The sequence below is a fragment of the Buteo buteo genome, chromosome Z, assembly GCF_964188355.1.
Source record: "Buteo buteo chromosome Z, bButBut1.hap1.1, whole genome shotgun sequence".
In the NCBI taxonomy this organism is placed as follows: domain Eukaryota; kingdom Metazoa; phylum Chordata; class Aves; order Accipitriformes; family Accipitridae; genus Buteo; species Buteo buteo.
In genome coordinates, this window is record NC_134204.1 from 78,029,824 (window position 1) to 78,039,951 (window position 10,128).

At 51.0% G+C, this 10,128-nt stretch overlaps 1 protein-coding gene across 2 annotated transcripts in view; it reads right to left on the minus strand.

The window, feature by feature from the left end:
- The window catches only part of GRIN3A (glutamate ionotropic receptor NMDA type subunit 3A), a 73,731-nt gene extending 71,745 nt beyond the window's left edge, over positions 1 to 1,986 (minus strand). For both annotated transcript variants that reach the window (XM_075020584.1, XM_075020585.1), the window contains exon 1: positions 1,079 to 1,986. In XM_075020584.1, the coding sequence (XP_074876685.1) occupies positions 1,079 to 1,816 (738 nt within the window). In that variant the 5' untranslated portion in view covers positions 1,817 to 1,986. The remainder of the gene's footprint in view (positions 1 to 1,078) is intronic.
- Between the last annotated feature and the right edge of the window lie 8,142 nt (positions 1,987 to 10,128).

A 10,128-nucleotide genomic window follows, 5' to 3' on the forward strand; every position in this document is an offset into this window, starting at 1 on the left:
TTATTATATAAAACAACCATTTCTCCTGGCTACTTAAATGGCAGCTTCTGCCATTTTATTCATTACTTCCCTTGCATGGGCTACACAGAATAGAGCATTTTCTTCCAACCTTTTTGCCTGAAGATGATAACTGGCATCAAACACATTTGCAAAATAGTGAACTATCACCTTTTTCCAGAGTGTGTAACACTTAAGTTGCCACCATCTCTGTGTGATAGGAAGTTTAGCTCCCCTTGGATATTACTACTATTTGTGCCTGACGGTCACACACAACGAATTTAGTTTCTACTGTTTTAGCTACACAATCAAACACAGAGACAGTCAGACTTTAGATTCTACTACTTTAGTTAGGCAACTAGATTTAGCCAAAATCTGATCTAGCAGCAATGCGTGAACTAAAGAAAATCCTAATGCTTTAGACAGCTCAGTGCAAAGCCAAGCTAGAGCGAACAACTTCCTTGAGAAGTGTCATCTAGTGAACAACCCACAGTGCCCACACACAGAGCACAGCATTTAGACAAGTAATAAATAAACACCCTGAATGCTGGTTTTAGCCTTTTTTTTTTTTTCTTTTCCCCCCTCACAACCTTCTTTTTGTCTGCAAAGTGTGTCCTTCTCCAAAAGCCAAGCTAAGGACCTCCAGAAGAGCAGCTTCTCACCAGTGCATGTGCTGGACCCCCTTTCCCCTCTCAAATCTACAACTTAACGTGGTGTATGACTCCGGGCTCACGGCTTAGCTCTTGCCACCGAGAAGCAAAACACAGCCTTCCTACGGAGAGGATGCTCGTCCCCCTCCACCCCGGGGCTGAGAGCAAGGGCCAACACGGGAGAGGATGCAAGCGGAGGTGAACACCAGGAACAGCGATTCCGGCGGCTCCAGGCTCAGACCGCTTCTCTCCGGGCAGGGCTCGGGGGCAGTGTCCCTCCCCAGCCCGACCGCTGCCCGGCTCCCGCGGCCCGGCCCGGCCCGGCCCGCAGCCGGCCGGACCCCGACCCTTCCCCGCAGGGTACCCGGGGGTGCCCTGCCCCTGTGCGGGGTGAGCCCTGCCCGCCCCCCCCCCCCCCCCAAGCGCCTTACCGGGCTCCGGCGGGGGAACTCGCCCAGCACGATGCTGACCACGGGGATGCGCAGCGCCGCCGAGATGAAGTCCAGCTCCAGCATCTCCCCGCGGCTCTGCGGGAAGGCGAGGATGGCGGAGACCCCCTGCACCACCACGGTGTGGCAGAGGCTCTGCAGGAAGGAGACGGGGTCGTTGCTCCAGGAGGCGCTGGGGGAAGAGAAGGGGAAGAGGGGCAGGTCGCCCAGCCCCGCCTCGATCGCCATCACCACCTCCAGGGACAGGTTGTAGGGCAGCAGCCCGGCCACGCCGTTGAGGTTCGCCACGGCCAGCAGCAGCGCGTCCCGCGGAGAGGGCGAGGGGGGCGGCCGCCGCTCCCCGCCGCCGCCGCCGCCCCCCGGCCGCCGAACCCGCGGCCCCGCGGCGCTCCCCCCCTCGGGGCTGCCGCCCGCCCGCCGCCCGCCCGCCGCCTCCTCGGGCCAGGCGGCGGCGCGGGGCTGCAGGTGGGTGGCCCCCACCCTGACGGTGTGCCCGATGCGACGCAGGATCTGGCAGGGCTGCGGGTGGGACGCCGAGCCGGGCACCGCCGCCAGCACCAGGGCGCAGGGCGGCAGCAGCAGCAGGCACGCCCGGGCCAGGAGCCCGCGCACCCCCGGCCGCCACATGGCCGGGACCCGCCCGCCGCCGCCGCCTCCCCCGGCCCCGGCCCCGGCCCCGGCAGCCGCCTCAGCCGCCCCGCGGGCGGCCGGCAGCGGCATCAGCCGCGGCGGGCGGCCCCCGCGCAGAGCCGCCCCCGCCGCCGCCCATGGGGGCCGCCGCCGCCGCCGCGCCCACGCCCCGGGGCTGGAAGCGGGGCGGGGGGCTCGGCCCCCGGCCCGCCCCCCACGGACCCGCGGGGCTTGGAAGCGGCCCGGCCCCGGGGCGGCACTCCGCGCCGCCCCCGCCGGCGAGGCGCCCCCCTGCCCGGTTCCTCCGCCCGGGCGCTCGCCCTGGCCGGCTTGCCCTGCACCGAACGAGAAGCTCCCCTGCGGGGCTGCCCTGCCCAGCGGCTCCCCGCCCGGGGCCCCGCAGCCGGGGTCCCTTGCAGGGCTGCCCTCCTCGGCTCCCCTCCGCAGCCCCCCCCCCCCCCCCCGCTGCACCGCAACTCCCGTTCCCGGCTCCCTCGCAAGGCTCCCCCCGCTCCGCAGCCCCCTGCCCGGCTCCCTCGCCCCCCCCCGGCAAGGCTCCCTTTTCCAGCCCCCGCCGCCCGGCTCTCCTCCGCAGCCCTCGGTGCACTCCCCTGCCCGGCTCCGGAGGCGAGAAAAGTTGCCGGTCGGCCGCGGCGGGCGCTGCCGGCGGGGCTGCGGGCGGTCGCTGGGCTGCGCTGCGCTCCCACCGGGAGGGACGGCGAGCGGCAGCCCCGCGCCGGCTCCTCCCCGGGCAGCCGGGACTTGTAGTCGCCGCCGCCCCCGCGGGCCGCCCGGGGGGGGAGAAGGGGGGTTTTCGGGGGATCGCCCGCTCCCTCCGCGCCTCCTGTTTGTTCCCCCCCCCCCCCCCCCAGCCCCGGGGAAGCGTCCCGGGACAGCCCCGACGGAAACCTCCGCCCGGGTGCTGTCGCGGGGCTCCCGCAGCGGCGGCGAAGTGAAACCGAGACCCCGGGCTGCTCCGACCCCGCAGGGGCTGGGGGCCGGGGCGGGGGGGTCTCGCCTCGCCCCCTCGGCTGGGGGGGGGGGGGGCAACCGCGTCCCCCGCCGCCGCAGCGTGCTCCTCGGGAGAGCCAGCAGAGCTGGTCGCGCTCGCTGCCTTCCCCGTGCGCTGCTGCTTCAAACCGAATCATTTTTCGACACGTGGGACCGGAGATCCCTGCTCAGCAAGCCACGGACACTTTCTAAAATTGCTTTTATGACAGGACAGCCTTATGCTAAGAGAGAATAGGGCAGCGCAGAGGTGCGCGTCTGTGTGCGGCCGGCAAGGGGGGCCGTGGGAAGCGCCGTCCTCGTCTGGGTTCTGGTAATTGGGTTTAATCCTGGGCACTCGGGAGCCGCGGTAACCGTAGGTCTCGGACTTCAACACTCCGATCGGGGCGCTGACACGCTCGGAGCTGTGTCTCTGGGGCGTGATCGGCCTCCAGGGTCTTAGGGGAAGCCCTCTCCCACAGCCACGCTGTCCGTCAGAGGGGAAACAACCCCACGGCTCTCCCCCGCGGCGAGGTGCAGGCTGCCTACCGACCGGGGGGACGCCCAGGGAGTTGACTGCGTTTTGCGCCTGTGGGACTCCTGTCACCTTTCCCTGGCTGGTTCAGCCCTGTTCGAACGCAGTGCGGTTTCCTGCTGTCTGCTGACCCGCGTGGGAGGACAGTTGGAGACCTTCCACGCCTGGAGTGGTTAGAAACCTGTTGGTAACTTCTTCACAAGCAGTTTACCCTGACCTCGTGCTAGCTTTATTCTTTAACTTGAAGAGATCTTCCTCTCTGAATGTTAACCTTCTTTCCCTTTTCTTTGGGATGTATCTTCAGAGCAATTTATGAAGAAACATCATATGCTCCCTCTCTTTTTCTTCATTTGGTATGCACAAAATCTGTGTAGAAGGAAACACTTTTCATTGTGCCATATAAAAGAGGTGGTTGCTACCCTCCAACAGGTCTGAACTGCATGTTTTCCAATTTAAATTCACCTTTCTTGAGGGGACATCACCAGAGGTGTACACAGTCTTCAAAATGAGGTCTTACCAAGGTCTTGTGCAGCTGTGCTGATATTTCTCCGTCTCTTATGTCCTTATCTCCATCATGTTATATCACCTCGTCATACCTGCCTGCTGTTACCATGTTCCAAATGACCTGCAAAGCTAGTGTTTCTCTCATACTGCTCTCTCTAAATCGATAAGTGGTTGCAAAATTGGTTCCTAGGTGGAAAATGATGAACAGCAGAGTGATGATCTGTAGGCCAAGACTGACTATACCAGCTGCTACGTGTAAAGATGAGCTAATACTATGTTTAAGAGTTAAAAACAATTTCCCATTTCCCCTTTTCTTCTTCCTTTTTCTTCTAGTCTTATAATCAGATTTTTATCTCTTGGTATCTTCTCTGATCAACCCAGGTTCCTCCTGTCCCTTTTCCTCATTTTTTTTTAAGGCATGGATCATATTAACACAGGTATTCAAAGTCTCCTCTGTTAGAAATAACGAATTATTGGCTGGGAGAACTGGCTTCAAATATGGTAAATTTCACACAGTGCAGAGAAAAATGATTTTTTTTTTTCTCCCAAAACTGCAGGAGTTAGCTCTCATGTTGTGAGTTTGAGCTCACTTGAGATCTGTACAACCCCAGAGGCACTGTCTGTATTTGCATCCTTTTTGTCAGGTTTGGAAAAACCTGGTAAGCATGTAACTTCTCTGCTGTGCAGTTAGGTAATTACTAGTTTTCATGTGGGAATTATTTTTATAAGAAATGGTTATTCTTCCATGTCTTAACAGACAGCCCTAAATTGTCATTCATCTGCAGCTTCATTATAGGAGCAGATCTTTCTCTGGCTTTAGGGCACAGGTGACACTAATTTAAAAAAGCAAGCGCTTCAGAAAATGTAATCAAACTTATTATTGAAACAGCTCTGAAAATTACACAAGAAATCTCCTCTTCTGTGTTGAATATTCAACTGCAATATGACCAGGCAGATCCGGGCAAGTGGATGGACCTCCTCTGAATCGGTTGTCACCTTGGGTAACCGTAAGTGTAGCAATGCTGGTGGCATTGATTGCTGGGGAATGGTAACTGCAGAAACTATTCATCCTTGATAGGTGGCTGAGCGTCAGAGTTAAAGCTAGTGAAAACCCTTCAGCAATGAAAAATGCAGTAGGGAAATGTGTTTAAAATCACCACTCCTATTTCACTTGCTGCTCTTTCCGCTTGCTTGGCTCATTGTCATTTCTTTGAAGTAGGGTTGGTTTGTTTGCTTTCTGGGCTGCAGAACAATTGTCCTGTGTGTATCACAGTGGCCTTCTGCAAGGCTTGTTCCCTCTGAGCAACTTGGCGTATTTGGAAGTAGGTTATCGCTGTCCTCCTGTTCATGTCTGTGTTGCTCTGCTCTCTTTGCTCTGAGAGAGAAGCTCCTTGGGCTTGCCAGAGCATGATAGCCAGATTGCTTAAACTCCTGTTCATCTGCCCCTTTTTTAGCCATTCACATTTTTCAAAATGCCCGAGTCACTAGCTGAAATGCAGGGTACCATACACTATCTCTCTAGCCTTGGAGAGGGTAGGGGATGAAATTTTTTTTTTTGCCTTTCATAACCATCATTGAAAACTGAGAATTAGGGAAAAATAAACCATTCAGGTAAAATTAATTCTTTCATTCACTAGAAAGAAACTATTTTTTTTTTCTATTTAGATGCCCCATTTACCTAAATGCAGTTTCAAACCTTTCAAAATGCTATGTTTTTCATTTGAATTGCCATCTCAAGAAAAAAAAAAAAGTCACCTGGATGTTCCTTACTTTCTGTCCTCCACACTCTTTTTCCAGCCAGAGGAAATTTGCAAATACTTTCAGATGTCTGAAACTGCATTAAGAATGTTAAGTAGGGTGTTATGTTTGAAAAATTTCACGTCGCTGTAGTGCTTGTCTGGTGTGAATCGACAGTGCACTGGCTACTCCAGACTTACGCCTGCAAATACCCTCCTGTGGGCAGGCCTGGTGTTGAATCCAAACAATTGTTTCAAAGTCAAATTGATTTTCACCAGTGAGGGCTATGTGATACTTTACTGCCTCAGAAAAGAGGCTGAGACAGTTCTTGCTCCCTAAAGCAAAACTCCCATTTTGTTTCTTCTGGCAATATAAATCCAGACAAACTCTGATACTGTCAGAGGATGCTCAAAGGGTCAGTGAGGAAAACGTGCAGTGAATCACTTTGTATCTTGGGTGCCTTTTGGAAAGAGCAGGAAGGAGATCTTGTAACGTTGCCAGATAGTGGCACACAGGCCACTAACCCCTCTGAGTTTGGTAGTCCCCTCTCTGAAACTGGTGCTACCATGGGAAGACCTCAAGATGTTCCAGGTGCCTGTAAATGGAAAAAAAAAGGTGCCTAGTAGGCCATCACAGCTTCTTTCCACCACTGGCACTGTATAAAGGTGCCTAAAGTGGGCATGAATACACTCTCACTGTGAGACCTGTTTCGTTGCCAGAATGAGGAAGGAAGAGTTTAGTTGCAGGCGAAAGCGCTGTTCTCTCTGTTAATGTGAGCAATCTGATTGATCGTTTTTATTGCTCCTTGTCTGAAGTGGTGGCGTATATCTTCCCAAACAAGTAGCTATAAAACCTTTCTGAGATCCCCATTTGCCACGTATTTTGTTCATGCCATATATTTTGAGTTTGACACTTAGTCATGTTTTTCTCGTTGCTAGTCCTTTTATAGCACTCCCCATTGTTCTCACCTTTGAGATAGATACATTAATCCTGGGCAAAGCTACAACTAGTAGAGAAAGGACCATAATGACTCAGCTGAGTACTAAGCCTCTGGCTATAACTACCTCAAGTTTCTGCCACTGACTGTAGTTGTTTTTATTTTTAAGTCTTTTTTGTTCTATGTCACATCTCCTGTGTTGTTCCTTCACAGTTAATATGATGGTGATGAAAACAACTGCAGTAGATAGGAATGGTTCCAGCAGTGCTTACAGCATCGTGATGGGTGGCACAGAGAGCCTTTAGAAGACCCTCAGTTTAGGCAGATGGTTATCTGGGCATCCAGGGCTTGCTTGGTGGAATGTAAAGTCTGCCTCTTGAGTCTTGGAGTCAAATTCTGGTGGAGCCAACTGCACAGGAAAGAGCTGTCTGGCTACTCCAAACCTGGAGGTACAGGAGAGATCTGGCCAGGGGCCTTTAATTTCCACCAAAAAAGCACCAACTATATGCCAGAAATGTTATCCCAGTATCCACAGGGAGTTGCTGAGGAAGAAAAGTCATCACCACTGCAGGCTAGCTTCCCTGAGCAGGAACTGGTTCCAAGGGTAATGTGTGCATGCGTTTGTATGTCATTGCTGTGAGCGTGCTGATTTTTTTTCTGACTTTTTGTCAGCAGGCAGGCAGGTACTCCCGCAATTTTTCTTCCAGGTAATAGGAGATCCGCTATCATGGCCCTGCTGAGGACATCCCCTGTGAAAACAGGATGCCATTCCATGGACTTTTGTAGGACCAGGCTGGATTTAATGCAACTTTCCCTGTATGTATTTCCTTCTTTATTCCAGGATGACAGTTGAGCACTTGTGAAAATTTTGGGAAGTGGAAAGAGAAAAAAGAGAAAAAACTGTCTGAAGTCAGTGTCAAATTTGCTACCAACACCAGTGTCTTCTGAGTAGTGAGGTCAGACAAGCACCTTCTCACAGAGCAAACCCATAGTTTTGGGAAAAAAAAAAAATCAATACTGCTTTGCTGGTGTCGTGGTGCCCTCTGCATTATATCATTTCCCCATGCTTCTGTGGCAAATATAAAATTATTATAGCCTGTGTGCAGCCTTTGCACTGTTTTGGTTGGCTTCAAAAGGCCACTTGGTGTAAAAGTTCAATAAAGATGAATGAAGACTGTTTAACTTTCAGGCAAAGTCTTCAATTTCCACAAGGTTAGGAGGGCACCCCCACACTGCATTACCCTGGCAAGATCACATACTTTTTACTGTTCGTTCCCTTCTGCTCCCTCTAACTTAGAGGTGGGGATAAAAGGGGAGGGGGAAAGTGAGAAATCATGGGTGCTTATTGAAGTTAAATTATAAGGATGGTGTAAAAACCAGGAAAAGACTGAATAAGCAAACTAAGGAAAGGCCACATCTGTGTAAGAGATAATTCACTCAATTTGTCCAGCTAAACAGTTCTGTCAAGTTTACTAAGGGCTGCAAAATTGGCAAACTGCCTCATCTCCTCCGAGAAGCGTAGAGGCAGTGTGGGCTTAACCCTTCTGTTCGCTGTTTAAATAACTGATTTTGCAAACCCTTACTCAAAGCAGCTGGGATGACCTTACTCAAATTATTGGCTTTAATAGGGATTTCTGGTACAAGAAAAACTGAGTTGGGCAGGAGTCGGCTTGCCAGCAGCAGCCATGACAACTGCATTCCTGAAAGTCTGTGGGCTCGCTCGTGCCTTTGGGCACTGCCTGAAGCTGCACAGCCAAAGAGGCAGCTTGTCAGGGATGCACCTGAGGGATGCCACCCTGAAAGAGATGCCAGTGCCTCTGAGGATCCAGACTTGTGCAGAGCTCCCTCCCTAGCTTTCATCAGAAGGAAAAACCTCCTCGGGGTCTGTGTTTACACAGCATGCTTTCTAGCCCCCAGGCAGGTGTGGTACACACACCTGTTGATTGAGCCCTACCTGGTTGTAATACTGAGCAGCAGGCTGCTGGTCTCTCCAGTAACTTCCTTTTCTGCACAGTACTAGCTCACTGGCATGCATGCGTGTGTGTGTCTGTGTGTTTGTGGTGTGCGCCTGTAACAAATAATGGATTCCTTTAAAGATACTTCTTGTTAAGATGTCCCATAAGACATGCTGTACTGACAAAAAAACCCAGATCACACCCCACTCTATTGTGCCTGGGCATAGTGCTGAGCTAATGACTCAGGGAAGCCCTGGGACAGGGCTCACCTCGCTCACTCTTTGCTTCAGTAAGAGATGTCCTGGGTGTCAGCTGTGCTATCCTATCTATCTTTCTGAGTCAAATATCCTGATAAGGGCATGTGCATGAATGGAGATAAGACTTTTCTGTATCAAGGAGGTATTGAGCAGTTTGTTCCTATGGATCTGAGCTGAAGAATAGGCTACCCAGCAGGGGTATAAGCTGCAATATAGTCTAAATTACAAATAAGCCCCCTTCAAAATGATATCAGAAAAAAAAAAAAGATACAAGTAAATGTCCTAGACGGCTAAATAATGCTGAAATTTGGCAGGATTAGGCTCATGCAGGAGATTATGTTGGCAGAAGGGAAATGTCTGTAAAATGCTGACACGTGAGATAAAGTACAAGCGAGAATGGCATTCGCCCAAGGTCCTGGTTTTAGAAGGAGATAGATGAACTGCATGTGTGGCTTTTATTCCAGGGAGCCTTTAAATAATGTGATGCTGGATGCTCTCCTGGTAAGGTAGTACAGAAGAAGCAATAGTTAAATCAGACATGTACATATGACAAATGGTTTTCATCATGCTCCAGAAGCAACCTAAGAACTGAAGAATTTACAAATCTGCACAATAACAGTGAAGTCTGATATTTATAAAAGCTATTTTCAAAAACACAAGTTCCCTTTAACAACACACTCATGAAATTCCCAAGCGCTAATGCCAGTGTCAAATTATTCCCATCAAATGGGCTGTCTTAGAGCAAGCTCAAGTTTTTTTAACATGGTGCTGGATAGCAGTGGATAGGTATATCCTATGAAAAGAAAGAGTAAAGATAGCTTAGGGTTTATAATGTAATCCTGGGCTTTGAAATAGTGATGTGCTTTCCAGCTCTGCTATACACTCCATGAGTCCTTACTGAGTTGCAATTTCTTGCTACCAAATACAGACTCCAGCACTACTCTAGCACATCACAGGGAGACAGAAGGGTGCTACTGGGAAGGAAACATCTCTGAGAAAACAGAGCACCACTTTTCCACCACCAGAGATTCTTGAAGCATCCTTTTGACAAGCTGCTTTAAACACCTAAGAGTTCTGTGATGAGGAAGAGAAAGTCAAGATTTTTCTCTCTTGTTTGCAAGCCTGGAGAATAAGCAATTATCAGCTGTAAGTCTTACAGATGGTGTGGCTAACCACTGTTGTGTAAATCTCCAGGAAAGACCCCAAAGCACCAAAAATGGAGACATAAGCCTAACATGTTGAACATGACTTAGGTGGTTGTTTTGTGACTGAAGCCTTGTGCATTCCTGTACCTCAACAAAGAGCTATGGCAAAAAATGCATTTTTGCTTTTTGTTAGGACTACTGAAAAGAAAGGCAAAGCATCCCAATGCATTTGAAAGGTAAATTATCAAATAAGACTCGACAGATAGCTTACCTTTTTACCTTCTGTATTGTAAAAGGATTTTTATGTAAGAAGTTGGTTGGGTTAATATGACCATAGGCGGTTTA